This window comes from Larimichthys crocea, chromosome XVIII (genome assembly GCF_000972845.2).
Source record: "Larimichthys crocea isolate SSNF chromosome XVIII, L_crocea_2.0, whole genome shotgun sequence".
Lineage (NCBI taxonomy): Eukaryota > Metazoa > Chordata > Actinopteri > Sciaenidae > Larimichthys > Larimichthys crocea.
This window is the reverse complement of record NC_040028.1, coordinates 5327857-5347349: the sequence shown is the minus strand read 5'-3', so window position 1 is coordinate 5347349 and position 19493 is coordinate 5327857. Positions and strand designations below refer to the sequence as shown.

Here is a 19493-nt window from a genome sequence, read left to right as displayed (position 1 = left end):
CCAGATTTTGTGGCTCTTGGCTGCAGCGTTCACTAAGTTACCAATCCTTACAAGTGGTAATACCCATATTCACATTTTCCTGCCTCACTGCTGGATACCTCACCAGACATTCACAAAGATTAATTTAATGCACTATTATCACTTCTTCCAACACATTTATTCCAGCTGTTCATCACATCTCCTACTAGTACACACACTCCATAATAAGGATCATGCTGTTTTTACTTTTCCATTCATACTTCCATGTATTGTGTATGCTTCTAACCACAGTTCTCTAAAAAGGTCAGCAAGACAGCTGTAGCTTAGTCCTTCCCAAGAGTTCTCAGATCGTTTTGAACTGACTTCTTGTATGGCAAAGCATTTACAAAAAAGACCACACCATGATATTTTCATTTTAAGTTTTACATTTTGCTGTTTCACCACATATCTGGAAGAAAACTTTTCAGCTTTCAATTCCTTCAAATAAAGGCATACAACTCTTATGTTTGCTGCCTTTTATTGAATCAAATTCAGGAGTACTGTGCTAAAGCCGCAATGTAATTTCTCAGTCTTCTGTTTGTTCTGGGTTTTGACAGAATCATTTGAGCTTTTCTCTTGTATTTCATTCTTTGAGTCTCTATGTGTATATATTTTGTCTTAATGTTTTTTTTTCCTTATTTAAAGCATTTTGAGTTGCTTTGTTATTCAAATGTGCTGAACAAATAAACTTGTCTTAGTTTATTCCAGATATTACAATATATATTTAATTTCTGTATACATTATTCATTTTGTAACCACAATGCTCATTATACACTATAGATTATTATTCCCTCTGATCTTACGATCTTTCTTCGTTGGCTTGTTGGTATGCTATGACATGAATGAAGCCACAAAGAAGAGCTGAGTTTAAGTAGAACTCATGCTGACACAGCTCAGACTGATACATCAATGGTTCGTCAAGTCAATGCTATGTTCAGCATTAACCATTTTTGTAACGTCATTAAACTAGGGAACAGAAAAGATGAAGCTTTTAGGCTATAAAGAAAAACTGAAAATCATCTTTCTTCATCCACTTGCAGTACTTCTTGTCTTGTTCTACTTCTGGTTTATAATGTCATCATAGTGCATGGAGTGTGGCACTTGACTGCTGGGTCGCCTGTGAATTCATTATCCAGTGAAAATCCTGTTCAACCAGTTACACAAAGGCAATTGTACTCCTGTTCTATTTGTCATATGTCTTGGTCACAATGAAATGTTAGTTTGCACAGTTAAAGGCTGTATGTATACGAGTCAAAATGGACAGTGTCTTCATCAGTCACTGTGCTCCAGTCCCTTTGTTTTACATTTGATGTGTGCTGTCATTGAACTGGGAAGCATCTGGTTCAATCATATCCTTAAAAAGATATACTGTATTTGTTGTTTGAAGTACCAAAAACAATCTCAATATAGTTTTGCATCTCTTCTCTGGAGCTCCAGCAAGAACAGGGTGCTTTGTTGCATTTTGTGTGATTAATATTAATAAACCTCTCTTCTGATTTGCTGATTGTTTTGAGTGACACATGGCCAGGTCAACACAGGTAATGGACTGTAGCCCACCTGGGCAGTGGTTCCAGATGGGCCATGTTGGGGTTGTGGGTGTATAGTTCTGACATCATAAACTTACAAAAGTCCCAACAGCTCATTTAAATGCCCAGCTGCACTGTGTTTATACATCACCTAGACCTGCTTTAAAAAAAAGGAAATATCACTAGCTACAATCTAAGTTTGACAATAAGACAACTGCTGTCTGAGACAACCATTAAACACTTGTCATTTAATAGTAACATGTCACTATCCTGATATGCAATGAGCAATAAAAACATCCCCTGGATGCAACTATGGGTCTACTTTTATTCTTGTTGTTGGACCCTGCTCTCAAAAGGTCTTTTCAACATTGAAACATACTCTCCATCTCCAGAAAGACAAAATAAACGCATTCAGTATCCAGATTTGATATTAAATGTTAATATTTAGCCTAATACATTTGTCGGTGGTCCCATAAATCATTTAATCAAGTGGATGCACTCCAGAGAGAGAGAGAGAGACCGTCCTCAAACGGAGAACACTATTTGTCCTGCCCTCCTGTTAAATCATTTATCTAACATCGCGCCTGTGCTAAAGCAACACAACAACCGATCAAATGCTTACACTGAGTTTTTCTCATTTAATTGACTCACAACTTCCTCCACGTGGTTTCGGTTTTGCTCCTGGCAACTTAGGTAAGCAGCAGCCAACTTTATTCTCCCGCGGAGATTTTTGTATCGCATAAGCAAAATACTTAAACAGCTCCATTCATGCAACTTATGTTATGGGTGTCGATACATGATGCAGTGCAGACAACCAGAAGATCTTTTTACCTTCCCGTCTGTTGAATACCGCCGACTGTGCTGCGCTGCTCCCGCGCTTTGGTTCATGTTTCAGCACCGTGGAGAGCACCAGCACCAGCACCGGAGAGGAAAAATCCAATCAGTCCGTGGATCGATAACCTGCTGCTGGGAGTGATCACACACACACCGCCGGCCGACGCAAGGGAGCCACTGAAACTAGTTTACTGCTTCGTTTAATGCTATTAACTGGTTCGTTGTTCTTCTCTGTGACACGCATGGGTTCTCAGCCAATGATGCCTTGTGCGTAAAGACCTGCTCGGCTGGTGCGCCAACTGTGGGTGCAAGCGGGCTTGTTCATTCATCTGACAGTAACGGAACAGTTAGCCCTCACTAACCGAGACAGGATAACAGACTATGAACAATCAGGCTCCAAAAACATGAAGTTATATACATGATTAGGGTTGATGGCACAGAAATGAACCTTTGTTTGATTTTTCCACGGGGACAGATTACATAGCATGATAAAACTGATAACTGCTGCATGTAAAAGCATAATGTTTACAGACCTGCTGCTTAGACACATGTTTTATACTGTTATCTGCTGCTTGTCCTTCTGTTGTTTTAATAGGAACTTTATTTTGCCAGGATGTTATTGGCAGAAATGTGCTATTCGAATAAAACGTGACGTTATATGACAGTAACATAGCAAATTAATTAGAGAAGGTCTTTATACTGTCATCTACATCATCCCATCCCTATTCAGTCATATGTATATGATATAAGCTTTCAATTAAGAATCAGATCCGAGTAAAAAAAATCATGTTAATGATTTTCCTATAAAAAGCACTGTTTGAGAGGTGGGGTACACCCTGGACAACTCACCAGTTTATCATAGACCTGACACTTAAATGGTGGCTCTATATTAAAGAAAAATAGAGCCACCATTTAAGCTGCAGAGTACCTAGAGAGCAAACTTCACAGAAAGGCCCCAGCCGGGGGTTTTCTTGCCATGAGGTGACAATGCTAAATGCTTATATGACATTATATAAAGGTGAAATATACTTCTTGGTGGCCTTTAATTAAGGTAGAAAATCACTTCCTCTTTCTCGCTGCAATTTTATTAGAGCAAAGTAAATTGTGCTATTTGTCAACCATATTTTTTATATTTTTGTCCATTATGACTGTAGGTCATTCAATAAAGAGAGAACAAATGATAAAGAATAGGTGTACAACAATATTTCTTGTGGAAGCAGTATTTTAGAGTAAAGCATCTTCATTAAATGTATGCCCACGCAATAGGAGCTAGGACAGGATCCCTCTGGAGCATAGGCGCTGGTGGTGGTAGAATAAAACCATCAGGGGGAGGATAAAAGCTTCTCAGGGAAGCTCTTCCTGAAGGTCACGGTGGGGATGGGAGATGTTGGTTTTTGCAGTAGTTCTGAGCAGACTGTAACCATCATTAGACCTTTTTCACAACAGCCATCTTGACATGAAACAGTAAGGTAAACAGAATGATACACATTAAGGTTTTGTTCCATTCAGGTCAAACAGAGTCAGGTTGCTGCTGTTCTGCATGTTTGCTCACTGGAAAATCTCTGCTGCAATAAATGGAACAGAACCTTAATTAGTATCATAGGAAACATCTGGGCTGACCCTACTGTTTCATGTTGCTGTGAAAAAGGTCCATTGGCTCAAGATAGAAGAGTACAAAGATTATTGATTAGCTATGATGACTGAAGAATTTGTGAATGAGAGGAAGTCTGACAGTGTGGAAAAGAAGCAGCGATAAAGATGATTATAATGATAATGCATCATAATAATAGAGAACAGTAATAGTAGAAGAGAGTAATAATAATGCAGCTATAATATTACGACATCTTTGAAATTTGACACAAGAAACAGAGGAGCTGTTTTTTGTCTGAAGGGGTAAAGTTACTTTACCTCAAAGTAGTTACACTCAAGTATGACAGTAGGCCAATGGTGAACAACACAGCTCCTTCCAAAACTGTCTGATGTACTAATTTATATATACAGTACCACATAAAAAAGAAAAAATGTATAAAAGACTACATTTTTATTTTGCAGTGCTAGCATTAGCCCTGAAACTTCATACATCAGATGCATCAAATGTTATTAATTGTGCACTTCTGTCATGGTTTTAGTTTAGTATTTCCTGTTTTATTTTGAAATAGTCTTTCCTCAGGTGTCTTGTGGTAGTTTACTTCCTGCTTTGATCTTTTTCCCATCTATTTTCTGCGCCATGGTTAGATTTAGTTTGAGTCCCTGCCATTTGTTATTTCGTGCTATCCTGCCTGTTTGGTAAGTGATTCAAGTTACTTTTTGTTCACTCTACCTTCACCTCTGCATTTAGGTTCACTTCCTGAACTAAATCATAACACACCTAGCACATTTTGCATGATCAACTTTTCAAATTTCCAAATTTCAGTGTGCAATTTAGGGGGAAAAAAGGACAATCAATGGCAGATGTCTCCCATTTAAGAATTTCTGCTCTGACTAGTGCTTCATCTTCGAAGGTCACAAGCAATTTCCTCTGTGTGTCCCAGCTCAGATGAAAAGGCCCTGGAGTTGACATTTATAGTAACAGGTCCTGGTACTGCATTCACCTTTTCACTCAAGGCACTCGTGTGCCATTATTATATGAAAAAATGTCCAAATGGATTTTCACAACAAGGTTTGCTGTCAGTAATTAAATCATAGCATCAGTGTTGGTATCACATGCAGGAAGCCAGACATGTTTGACTGCTGTGACATTTTAAGATAATTACTGTGAAACACGCTCGGATCCTACTGTCTTGTAGTTTGAAGGAGATAAGACATGTGACAGAGGGTGTCATGCCCTCTATTCTGTTACATAGTGATGGTACAGTGGCTCTCAGCTGTAAACTATCTAACAGCTTGCAGGTAGAGTTTGTCCACACTGCCGGGTGAATCTCACCATCAATAAGTAAAAGGCCTCTTCTACTGTTAGCTTATCACAGAGCACTTTGATGGTCATTGCTTGCCGTCACTTGAAAGCATGTATCCAGTTTAAGTGAGGAGGAGACGCGACCTTTTGATGCATGAAAGATCGAGATGTGATAGGAAATGTGTCACTGTCCAACAGTCGAACACTAAAATGTCACGAGGAAGTGCAGCTCTATATGGTGGCAGACAGTAACAGCACAGAACAAGGCTGAGCTGGTGTCAGCTTAAAGTTTTGAGCCATGGAATTACAACCAGCCGCACAAAATATTTAAGCAGCTTAATCGCACACTGAATGGGGAATGAATGTAGAAGAAGTGCAACAAAGTGAAGAAGAAAATCACAAACATCGATAGACAACACAGGTTTTAAACTAGCTCTGCAAATGTTTCTAAAGAAGAACAGCATGTTTGTTTGCCTCAAGGATACATGCGGTGTGTTTTGATGAGTAACACTGAATGTAAGAATAACTTTCTTTACAAGAAAACTTCACATGCGACCTGTTTGCTCGCCTGTCAATCTCCAGCCTCCATCAGTATGTTTTAACCAGATCCAGTCACCTCATTCCCAAACCCAAACTGCAAACCCTTTTTTTTTTTTTTTCATCAATGTCTCATTTCCATTTAGTGTCTCAGTGAGCCAGAATGCACCAGGACCCTGACACTAGCTCACCAAATTGGAATGCAGGCATTATTACCTCCAGCAAGGATTTTCCATGCTATTTGTTAGTCTGGACTACGGAAAAACTACAAGCCAGATGTTAATGAAAAGTGGTGTAAGGCTGTTGGCCAAGGAACAACAAATTAAAATCTGGAGAAGATCCATACCGTGGGTGGGCACAAATTATATATATTGTATATATCATAAAAAAATGGTTAATGGTTTGTGTCTGGTAGTATATATGGCTGTTTACTCACTCATGACTCCGTGCAATAAATATCAGACAATTATTTTGCTGCTAGTTGTAAACCACTAGGATCAAAAAAAAAGAAAACATGAATCACCGTCATTTTCTAATTGTAATTTTGACACCTGTAGTGTCACACAATTACACTGAGGGATAGTTCAGGTTCACGGTTCAGTTTTTTTCATAGTATGCACGCTCAAGTAATATTATTGCTGTCATAAATTCATAATATTATAAATAATGAGTGGTTGCACAGCTTGTATACCTGTCCACAGGTCTCTCTCACAGCAGACTAAAGTTGGCACAAACTATACATTTTCAGAAAATAAAACAAATTGTGGTGACTTGTGTGGGTTCATCTTTCTTTGGAAAATGTGATGGAAATATAACAGTTTTTTTTAGCTTTCATTCATTCATTCATTTTCATTCAGGTTTTTCAATTTGCACACAAAAAGTATACATAAAATACAAAATGACGATGCACATAGAGACACTGTGACTTGTGTGTTTCACAAGCTGTGGCTGTGTTAACCAGAAAGAACAATACCAGGACCCTGATACTAACGTAGTTAGAATTTGACCATCATTCATTTTACTATTCCTTTACCAAATCATCCATCTAGTCATTGATTGAGCTGTTTGGTCCACTTCTTTTAAAACTCTGCTTTTAACCTTCCTGCCTTATCTATGAGTCATGCTTTTGAGTCTAAACCTTGGTGTAGCCATTACAGTAGTACTCAAGTTCACTCTCAGCCTTTAGATATATTTCTTTATTTCTCTGACTTTCATCAGTCCTGCACAGGTGTACGCAGGTCGGTTCAAAAACACAAAAGTAAATGAACCTGTACCATATTCTTCAAGTGAAATGGGAAGCAAGGACCAGCTCCCAAAGAAGCAACAGTAAATAAAATGCATACTTGTGGGCGTTGTGCCTCAGCCACCATATCTCACCAGACAGTCAGCAGTCGTAGGGCTTTAAACAAAATGAGATTTAGCTTTTGCAAAGGAGAATCACTATCTAAAACCTCAGTGCACACAGTTTCATGGACGAGTGGTACTTCAAAACATGGTTGAGCAGGCAGACAGCCAGCGATCATGTGTTTTTTTTTTTCTTTATCCACTCATAATTTGCTCATAACTGTGGCATTTTTCTTGAAAGAAATGTAAGTTTTCCTTTCCCACAACATTACTACATCAAATCTGTTCAAAAGGATCGGCTGCTATGCGGATAAGCTTCCAGACAAAGCTCTCCATCTCTAATATGCTGATTCTGTGCATTCAGTCCCGCCACACAGCCCTTGCCCATACGAGTGCCAAGTGTACTAATCCTTCTGACTTTTATAATCTGTGGCCTGAGGATAATGTGCCTGATGTTACGTAACAATGATTTTTATTTTTTCCAAACCTTTTCTGATTTCAGTCACAGCTCTATTTTTGTTTCGTCTATTTGCGGTATATTAATATCCACTCTTTTCCTGTGTAAAATCTGATTTTGATCATTTTAAGACACCAAATGAAGTCTAAATTTGTATTCAAAAAGCAACATCTTCATTAAATGATTCCACTTCAGTGAAAGCACAGCGCAACTCTTGACTTTGCCAACTCAGAAATTCCTTTTAATCTGTCTCATCTATTCCTGGGTGTTATTCTGCTCTCATCCATACGCACCACGTGTATCCTTTTATAGTATGATGATCGATTTCTCTTTGATGTACATGACAGACTGATTCCCTGCTGATACAGCCAGGAGCTTTGCATTGCATGTGGAGGAGAAAGTTCATGGGGGCCTTGGTCAGAGTGCAATGCTGCGTCAGTCCAAACTCACCTCCTGTTGTCACTGCTCAGTCTGCTGGGCAGAGTGATGTGTTGTTGTGTTGTCTCTTCTTTCCTCCTCCTTAACTGCAGGAAATAGAAGAGCGAAGTGCACCTCTCTTTCAATTCTCCTTCAATCATCACTCATTTTTTCATCATACTCAAAGAGAGTCTGCATGTTTATTTGTATGATCTGCAACTGTCACACTTTTTTTAAAATTCTCTGTATTTGATTAGGTTGTCCCAGATCGAGATTTGTTTTCACAGCCAGTTCAGATACAGACATAAACACTGCAACATACAGATAAAAATAATACATAGAGTCCCCATGAATACATTTATATATCCCAGCACATAACACTGTCAGCTGTCGCTGTCACTGTCTGTTCAGTGCTGTGATGGCAGAAGGATCTAAACCCCTGCGTTCAGTCTATAGCTGAGGAAATGCAATTTACACACACGTCTGATGTGTTACACTTCAGCAAGCCAGTTCGACAGGCGCTCACAGTCATTAAATAAATCTCCACCTCCACTACCCACGATGCCAGACGGCATTATTTGTGCCCAGTGCTTTCATTAGTAGTGACCACATCAACTGATGTGTTTTCTTTATACCTCCCATACAGAGGAGGGATATTAGTGTGGGATGGATGCAACTATTACTGGACACAGATGAGACAAACAAAGTGCTTCTTTCTTTGATGGATTCCCAGAGTTGTCATGGCTCCTATTCTATCTACTACGTTACTTGTTTAAAAAGGGAAAAAGATACCCAAAAACCACCTTTATAGCTTATTAATTAATTATATTCAGCTTCCACTTTTACTTTTAGTTTAATTGCATCTGTACAGTAACAATAACTACAATAATGATACCTCCCAATATGAATTCCCAGTGCATTCCCTTGACCTAATTTGTTTAATCAAGCTGTTTTCTGAGACAATGTAAGTTTATGCTTTGAGTTATTTTTCCCCTTTCCTTATTTATAATTGTTGAGTCATTGCAGGTCTGTGGAAATAGGAGACAGGATTGATTAGTGGACTACTCTTTCTCTGAAGGACACAACCCAACTGAAACACGTTGATGTAAACAGCCTCTCAATCCCGATCTAACAAAACACTGACTTAAATTACAATCATGAGAAAACATGTTTGATTTCTCAAAAATATGAACACTATTTACTATCTCAGAATGACAGTTTAATTAAATTGTGATTTCACCATTCAAAACAGTCACAAAAGCAAACAACAATGGATTTGATGTAATTCTGTAATTCTCTTGACACTTGACTTGTAGGTTCAAATAACCTCATTCATTCTCTTGACACTTGACTTGTAGGTTCAAATAACCTCATTCACTCATGTTTGCATTAATCTCTGTAGACTAAACTAGTTTGACTCTAATTGATCTATGCAGCTAGTAGTCTTTCCTGCATTGAGGGATAAAACTGTGGAGATCTGGATCTGGAGGTCTGGGGTGCCATGCAATTGTTCTGACAGTTATTCTCCAATAGTCCGAAAAATGTCCCATTGGACCCAAAGTCATTAATCCCAAAAACAAATGCCCATTGATAAAAAAAAAAATACCAGTCTATCATGTTATGTCATGCATGTAACTTACGATGTGACTAAGGAATGCATTTTAACGTAAAACATGATCTATCCTAAACAAAGTAGTATTTGGACTATTGGGGGTTCAGGATAATGGGCCATCTGAACAATGGACAGATCCCAGGTCTGGATATCTAGTGTTATATTCCCCCATTCCCCCACACAAAGACTTAAAGTTTGTCATCATTGCAGCTCAGTTTGCTTTTTAGTATTAGTGTGAAAATGATAATAAAATGCAACCCCTGCTACATTTTAATAAGTGATACAGCAGTTGAATTGTTGTAATGTAACATCAGTAGATTGAGTTATTGACCCTATAGCAATCAGAATGCAACTGTTTACACCATGATGTCAAAATAAATTGTGGAAGTTTGAAGGGAGGTAGTTGTTGTTGTGAAGGTAGGTACTGTAGATAGGTTGATCATTACTATGATACCCAAGGTCAGAGGACTGTCTTACTCCCTCGACACAACAGATAGGTACATAACGTAGAAGCCTCTACAGAGTCAGACAACAATGTCATACCACAAAGGATAAACATGTTTCCAGTGGTGAAGACTCACATCCTGAGTGAAATATTAATTGAATTTAATACTCTAATAGCTAAAAATACTCTAAGACCACAATCCTTCCCTAACCATAACAAAGTGTTTTGAATGTTAAACATACCATGAAGATATTATTTTTTTAAATCAAATGTTGCAGGAAAACATATCTTCAGTGAACATTTTACTTATACAGTCAGTATCAACATTTTGTGACTTACTTTAATAAAGTTTCCTGATTACGTAACATTACTGAAACAGACTTGGCAGATAAAACAAATCAATAACACCGTACCTCCTTCCCCTGCACATGGAATCACCACTTAAGCAGTATTGTACATCATCCACTTCTGAGCATTTACTTTGCCATAAGTGGGATCATTCGCTCGTCTGTTCACAGTGAATTAGGTGGGTTGACCTTCCTTACCTCTTCTCTTAAAAGGGCGCTGATCTAATCAGAACCCAGTCCATGCACCACCACGATCTAATTACCTTTTTATACGTTTTTCACATTTCCATTCTGTTTCAACATGCAACTCTTCAAGCCTGTTTTCAAGCTGGCTCTCTGGGGGTTCTTTCTCTCACCTTTTCATATGTCGACCATTAATTATGAATGAGACAGAGGTCTCTAAAGAGTCAGAGGAGTAGTGATGCTATAGGGCCAAGGGTAAGGAAAATGTGGGGATTGAAAAAGGAATAGAGAGGAGGTCCTGCAGTGGTACATATCCAAGTGTTGAACCCATGATAGGCGTATATAAATGATTCAACTATGCTTTGTTATGGAGCTTGAAGTAAATTGCCAATGCTGTACTTTAACTGCAGTGTATACTAAATGCATTTTATGTGGACAGTAAGTAGGCACAGATTCAACCTTGAACCCCACACTCACAGCCTGGAACGGGGTCAGATTTCCACTTTCTGTGGTTTCTCTGCTGCATTCGGGACCGGCGCCATGACACACTTGACTGTACAGTAAGGGTGCAGGGCTGACGGGAAATGATTAATGCACGGGTCTATTTAAGACTTTTTTGTAATTACAGAGAGAATAGAGGGAGAGAAACTAAATCCACAGAGGGAATAACCCTCGCAGTAAGACATCTGTGATGAATTGAGAACTGAGCCTGCGACACATGTAGCATAAAGAAATGTTATAATATTTTAATGATGTTTGACCTAGTACTTGAGAAAGTTCTGTATTGTAAGTATGCCATGGGAACAGGATAACCGTAGTGATTATATAAAAATAAAAGAATGCCACACTGGGAGTTTATAGTAATACGTTTAACTTAGTCATTTTCATTCCAAATTGATAACATTTATTAAACCACAATGCCTCCTCTTATGATCTAATTCTTATTGAAAACCATGAAATGATTTTCACAACTGTCAAGTTGTAACAGCATACTAAGAAGTCTCTTATTTTAATAAAACTTCACTTTTATAGAGGACAAAAACATTTTGCTTTTTTGTAAATTATATGAATCACCTTATAAAACTGACGGGCAGCATCCATTACTCCATTTGTTTATATTATATTCTGTAAAATAAATTTCTAACTACATCTACCACAATATGTTTGCCTGAGCTTCAAAGTAATGTTACTCATTAACAGACGAGATCACAGCTAACATAACAAAATGCAAGCTTACAATAAAATATCAAAAGCACATCATGTCAGCGCTGTTTTGTTTATTAAGTTTAGTTTTATTTTTCACAATTAACAAAAATGACAACAATAACGAGAGATAACAAATACGGCAGAAAACCCAACAGAAGCCTCTATTTTTAGTAATATCAATATAACACCTGAAAATGTGATTATGCAATGTGCTTGTGTGTGTGTGTGTGTGTGTGTGTGTGTGTGTGTGTGTGTGTGTGTGTGTGCGTGTGCAACCTTGTAAACCAAAACTGCTCTGTGGGGTTATTGATCATTATTCATTGAGAGCAAAGGAAACATTCTCAAGGTCTTTGTGCGTCTTCTTTCTATTTTTATTAGCTGCTTTAATGTGAGCCGTGTTATAGATTCTTCTTTTGTATCTTCCTATAATCCACCTTGTACATTCTGCTCTCAACTTGAGGGCTATATTGTTTATTATCATCATTATCATCATCATACATTGCAGAAATATCTCATCGGCAGGTTCCACAATAAACCACTGATGGGGCTTCTGAAGTTGCTCTTTGAGCTTTAATAGCAGTTACAGCTCAAACCAAGTGACAAGAGATAGCAACCAAAAATAGGTTGCTGATGATGAAATGTCAGTTACACATTTTGATATTAAACTGATTCAATAAACCATAGACATGTGGTAATACTGCAGAAGAACAAAGATACAATTAGACCTAGAGTCATTATTTATTTCGCAAAACTTTAAAGTTTAATATCTTCTTAATGGAACAATAATATTGTCACCAAGACAACCATTAGAAGTAAAATTAATGACCAAATCTTAAAGCAAGCAAAACAAAATGCTCCAGTAAGTTTGTGTTCGAAACAAGAACTTCTCCAGGATTAGTGAACTGTGTGTGTGTGTGTGTGTGTGTGTGTCTTTTCTACAACTTCTCGAGCACAAACTTTAAATATATGAATCCAGAGCCTGTAAGCTGCATGTGTCCTCTACAATGGAGGTGGCAAGAGAAAAGTTTGCATGACCTGTAGAGCCACAATCGCTACCTTTATGGTAAGTGCAGCAGGTTGAAACCAACCAGATTGATCATTTATAAATAATGCAGGGTTTTTTTTAATAGCTGTTATGAACAAGACAAATAAAAATAGGGAACGGATGCAGCCCTGAGAAGACCCTGTGAAAGATAAGAGTGAACTTGAGAGAAATGAAAAAAATGATAATAATGTATTATTCAACTAACAATAGTAAAATGTTCAAATTTGAAAGCAGCCTGTGTGCAAGGATGTGGGGCTGAATACAATGCTGAATACAAAGCTGAAGAGAAATAATTGTCATGGACAGGTTGCTTAAACATTGTCTAGAGTTTTTTGGAGCCTTTTCCTGACTGGCTTTCTTATATATCATATTTATATTCAGTCTGCAGTTGCACATTGACCAACACATCCTGATACCCAAATGACAAAATAGGTCATTTGCTAATGACTCTAAAAACGACATGCAGCACATGACCAATGCGGATTATCAGTGACATACCAGACCTTTGTTGATTTTTCATTTTACACAAGACAAAAGCAGCTGTCTCCTGGGACAATGGACAATGTCCTGTGTTTGACTCATCTATCGCCCCCGACTTCCTCCCATCTTTGTTTGTTTTGTTGGCACCTGACTTCCTGCTTTACTCCGATCATTACCACAGCTATCCAAGGTTGTCACCTAACAATAAATGGAAATTCAGTTCCAAACCCTATTACTAATTAACCATTTAGAGGCACATCAAGACCAAATAATTTTCTAGCATAAAGGGAAACTTCAATTTGGCACTGCACTGCATTTTCTCTTCTGGAAGAGCACCCAAGAGGGCCCTGCATCATGTTTTCTTTGGTCCACCACAGAGGGCACTTTAGCACTTTCATCCTGAAACCTAAGCTGACTGTAGCATGTAGCTGTGTTGTGTATGCTTTACCTGTTAAGGTTTTCATTGACTTGCTTGACCCTCATGGCAAATCAGCTGGTCACATCTAGATGGTAACCCTAGATTTGCAAAACTCTTGTGAGACTTGTACACATTATTTCTGCTCCACGACCCTAAATATGTTTTTTTAAAGAGCAACAAATTGCTTGAAAAAAACTGCTGAGTCAGGTACTATAGAAAGTGATACTCCATAGTGGGCAGTAGTTGAATGTGATAGATGAAAGGATCAGAGCTTTCCCTCAATAGACAGAGTGCTTTTTATTTTTAGACTTAGCTGCCCTAATAAAGTACGTGGTTAGGTTTAGGAAAAGATCATGGGTTAAAATAACAAGTCAACACTGAATTTTGTTTCATACAGGTTATGGCTGTCAGTCTCTAGAGAGATTCGCGAATTTAGGGTTATGACTGAGACACGACCAAATCACCCGGCTACCAAGATTTCTTCTATCTTCATAAATTTTGAATTGCCATTTTAAATTCTCGTGTAATTATAAAGCATGGTGAGGGAATACTGGAAGATTAAGAAAAAGAATCATGTTCTCTCTTAAATAAATAATGCAAGAGTGAGGGGAATTTACAACATCATATTAAGTGTTAAATGAATGAAATGATCAGAACACTGCATGTTAGCAGAATGCAGACACATACTTCAAAATAATCAACTGTCCATGCAGCGTGACACACTAAGTTTGAATAAAACCAAAGCTGATGGAAGTGGAGCCCTATTTTATGTTTATCCAATACCATTACAATATATCGTTCAGTTTGGCTGGGTGAAGAGCACATATATCATCTGGCCAACAGTTGAATTTCAGTTCAGTACATAGAGCCTCTATACTGCTAATTGATTAGCACCCAGCCTGTAAATGGATCACATTTAAAGATGTCTGCTGCCTGGTTTGACACTCTTCATTACTCTGTGGTTGTTCTAGAGTACAATATGCTGAGCAAGAGCAGTTCATGAACGTAAAAAAATCAATTGAATGAGAGATCACTGACACTGACATTTCAAAAAGATTAAAGAATATAGTTTTACACCAGGGTATGGAGCTATCTCTGGACCAGAGCTGATGTAATCAAACTAGTGCACGGGCCGTATGTTTTCCCATCCTTTGTTCTCTGGGTGTGAAGCAATGTGTTGGTTTGAGCCTCCAAAACTTTATAGAGTTGTTCGCTCTCCTGTTGTAAGGCTGTAGCAGACATGTAACAGAGATTCATACGAACAAACAAACATTATTTCCCTTAGGCTGTGCGGTGTGACATGATGGTTAAATTAGTCGAATCTGTCACACGCCATCGCATGACTGTTGACAACTGGTTCAAGTTATAATAAAAACATCTTCACTTCCTTTTCCTTTTGTCAACACATTTGAAATGAATTAGACTCAGCTTTCTGAGCATGTTAGAGGATATCTGTGCCGTTCTGGCATATCAAAAGATTTCTAAAGCTTCAAATTCCTCTCAATCTTCCCTGCAGCCACTGTTGTTGTTCTGAATTCTTGTAGCTATTTCTGTTTTCCACATGTTATGTTTACTTCCACATCCCACTGGCATGGTGTGTAAATAAATTAGCAATATGCACCTGCAGTGAGTAAATTTATGCAGTCCTAATATTCAAGTGTAGTACTATTTTTTTGGGCGAGTTTATCCTCAGTGTTAGTATGTGTCTTCCTTCTGAAGACAAACTTAGCACCTAATGACAATAGGATGCATTTTCTTAGATGTGACACACTTCAGATTGAAAGGAGTTTCTGTATGAGAGTTTGAACTGGAGCTACAATTCCATGCAAGGTCCAGTTCAACCAATTTTGTAAAATTGTCACTTGAGACATCCTGCCCTATCTTTGGAAAGGCACAAAAGAATGCTGAAATAACTCCATCATAACGGCTGTCCTTTGTTAGGTCTGTCCACAAGATGACAAACAAACAACTTTTAAAATGTTTGTTTTCTGAGTTTGGATCAATCTAACAACCAATAGTTGGGATAAAGTACCAGACACATATTTTCAGCACTTACCGGGTAGTCCATCTTATTCGCTTACTTTTCTCCAAGCAGTTCCTTTTGTGTCCATTTTCTGTCTAAATATGAAGTGGTATCACAGAGATCTGGGTGCCCACAGATGGCTGCTGCAGACAGGTTGAGAAGCCAGAGAGATGACAAATCTACTTTTTAAACCCAAAAGCAAAATAAACTCTGAGCTCTCCTTCCTCCAGTAAATGGCTACAGGTTGGAGCTGAATCTGGTGTAACTCTGGGTGTTTAGTCCTTAAGAATCTCTGGCTCTGACTCTAGCCAGCTCTTCCTAGACTTACCCCAGCCTCAGCAGCTTTTTGTCTGCTAGCAGTAGCTCCGTCCCATTGATCTGGCCATTTTTCTACTTCTCCTACTCATTATCACTTCTCAAGGCACAAGTGGTTAAAAGACAGTATGGGCCGAAGCAAGTAGTTAAGTATGCTAATTACAGTATAGCTCAGCAACACAATACACAGACATATTTGACATAACAATAACAATAATGTAAAGTTCATTTTTTTGAATGTTTAAACTTTGGGTCTGATGTTGTAGGTAAGCTTCAGTGGGGAATCCGCTGTAGCACCTGGGCACAACGGACAACCTCAAGATGCTATGGATAGCAGGACGGAGAGGAAACAATGAAACAATCACCAGCTTATAAGGAAATAAAAACACAAGCTGTTAAACTGTCCAGACTACATGCAGGAAGCAAACCTTGTCTGCGCGTCTATATCCTTACTGACAGTGTGTCACTCTGTCTTCAAAGTAAGAGACATCCTGAAGATGAACTTGCCCAAAATAACAACAAACTCAGCAGTGTAAAAATAGGACATCTTTTGAAGATGTGACACAGCTCAGCTTGAAAGGAATTTTTCAGAAATAAACATGAATAAAATATATAAAGATGGTATATTAGTTTCTGTATGTCAGATTTATAGAGTGAGGACAATTCCACTTAAGGATGATGCATGCTCACTCAGTTAAATATGAAAACACTTTAAGTACCATTGGGATGGTTAAAGAGATGGAGAGTGTGTGTTTCATGCTGCACTCTGGTTTTGCACACAGCGGATTTAGTTTCTCTCACACATACACACATTTGTACATAAACAAAGCTGTAAATGTTTTAATTACAGACAAAGTGTGAGAGTTCAAATCATTTGTTGAAGGAAGGTACGTTATTTTATGAGTTCCTGATTGGCTGAGATATTCATTTATTGTGCAACAAGGGCCTGGAAGGATTCATTTTAAAAATAAGATAGCCATTCTGCATTCTTGCCATTTCTTAACATAATCCTGCCTTTTACTGTCAAGAATAAAAACAAATGTAACATTCACATAGCACCAGGGTCTCCTGCCAGTTGGACATACCTGGACCACCTCCAAAGAAAGGTGCCCAGGAGTTGTCCTAATCATATGTCCAAATCACCTCAGCTGGCTCCTTTTAACAAAAAGAAGCAGCAGCTGTACTCCAAGCTCCCAACGCCACACCAATCCACCAGCTCATCTTGCACTCCATTTTCCCATCACTCGTGAACAAGACCTCGAGAAACTTGAACTCCTTCACTTGGGGCAGCTACTCACTCACAACCCAGAAAGAGCATTTTATCCTTTTCTGGCAGAAAACTATGGTCTCAGAGTTGGAGGTGCTAACTCTCATCCTGGCCGCTTCACACTCGGCTGCAAACTGCTCCAGACTTCTGGAACACCCTGCTAAATCTGGATGGATGGATGGATGGATGGATGGATGGATGGATGGATGGATGGATGGATGGATGGATGGATGGATGCATATTCTCATGGACTCCATTAGATTCAGTGTTGTAATCTAGTATACTGCAGAAATCAGATGAGAGTTTAGAGAGTTTATATAAATCTTTTCATTATTATCCACAAAGCTGCCTGTATTCGAACAATTAAATGAGAAAGGAATAATAAAAGCAAACTGCTATTGCACATCAGTGTACAATTTAAATTGAAGGACAGCACCATTCTTTGAAGCATTGTGTTGTTTTAGCAAAGAAAGGCCTCTCTGTGTAGTTATGTTTAGAGAAAATTCACAGTTCCCAGTCGTTCACATCGATCTGTTTATCTGAAGACAGTTCAAGAAGAGTGCATATAAGATTTTGCATTATTGATGCACTCTGCTAGATTGTCATCAATAGCCACAGCCATCATCGCTACCAGAGAGCGCACTAACTGTAATGTACCAATTGATACACAGAGACTTTGATTTCAATTGACACATGCTGGGCTGCTGCGCCGGCTGGCAAGCAACCAAGGCGCTCCTGTCTGGTCTGCTGCTGTGACGCCAAAAATAAAAACAGCTGGAGAAGAAACACCAGTGTCACACTGCAATCCACAGAGAGGCTTAGGTTTTGCAGTGATGCCATTTTTTACTGCACACTTTGGTACATTTAGTAATTTCTCACTGTGATATATGGGGAAAATAATCTTTAGCAAAGATTTAACATTTCACATATAAATGTATGATTGTTTTTTTGTTGTCAAAGGAAACATCTGCATTGCAGAGACTTAGCTCGGAGGTCTTTAGACTCATTATGGGTAAAATATCTTGCATCCAGGAAAAAGAATCTTGTCAAGTAACATTCCACCAGCTGCAATAAAAAAAACAAAATCACTGCACAAAAATAGCCCTAATGATACACATTGTACTTTCATTAGCACTACTGTCAGCATATTTAACAGATTATCTCTGATATATCTCTAATTACCAAGTATGAGTTAAACTACAGCAAAACATTCCAGGACTTCACTTCAGCAGTACCCATGCAAACTGGAGCAAAGCTGCTATTTACGCTTTCAAAAATTTGGGTCAGTTGCAAATCCGTTCTAAGCTAAGGATGATCTGGTGGCTTGGTACAGGTTCTGTTGTCCTCATATCCAGGCAATGCATCCAGCTGCCACAGCAGTCCCTTGGGTACATGTTGAAATGTGACTGCAGCTCAGTGAACTGAAGAGGTGGTTCAAAACAGTGATACCTCATGCAACACATATAATGAGCTGCCGGATTCTGCATCACATTTAAGAGCATCTTAGAGTGAATGGGGATATTTTGCTTAATGGTGTAGAAGGCTTTGATTGACTCAGTAGTGGTTAATGAGCTGAGCAGGAAAGTATCCAGCCATGGGATGAACTTTCTAATCTTAGGGACCAACTTGTGAATGTGTGTTCTTGTTTATATAATTCTATAGCAGAGATCTTAATATGTGGGAGGAGTCAAAGTCTTGTCTTAAAATCTGTACAAGGCAATAGGATGTGTTCAAATGTATAGTCAGACAGGAGAAGGAAAACAAATTCAGGGGTCAAGGCAGGCAGGTCAAAACACAAGTAGCAGATATGAGGCACAAAATCAGGAACAGGTAGAGAATAGAAAGCTGGAAGTGGACAACATGACATAACAAACTGGCAAAAGAAAGGGCTGATGATCTGCTTATATTGGCCCAGTTTCAATCTCCGCATTAACAGACTTTGAGGCATATTCCCAGTAAATCTGTAAGGGTTTAGAGTTGTTCCACTGTCAAATCGTCAAGTTCCCGAGGGATCTCATGACATTTTGAGCCCTTTATGCAGACTTTCTGTAAGTCCACATTTCTGCAGACTTTGTCTGAGGGAATTACCCACAGTTCATTGCATTGTGACGTTACCAGTGGAAAAA

The 19493-nt window shown here is 38.5% G+C and overlaps 1 protein-coding gene across 1 annotated transcript in view; it reads right to left on the bottom strand.

Moving 5' to 3' along the window:
* LOC104923139 (inactive dipeptidyl peptidase 10-like) overlaps positions 1-2843 on the bottom strand; it is a 96482-nt gene extending 93639 nt beyond the window's left edge. Inside the window, exon 1 of the mRNA XM_010736137.3 lies at positions 2376-2843. Coding sequence (XP_010734439.3) covers positions 2376-2432 — 57 coding nt within the window. The 5' untranslated portion in view covers positions 2433-2843. The remainder of the gene's footprint in view (positions 1-2375) is intronic.
* Between the last annotated feature and the right edge of the window lie 16650 nt (positions 2844-19493).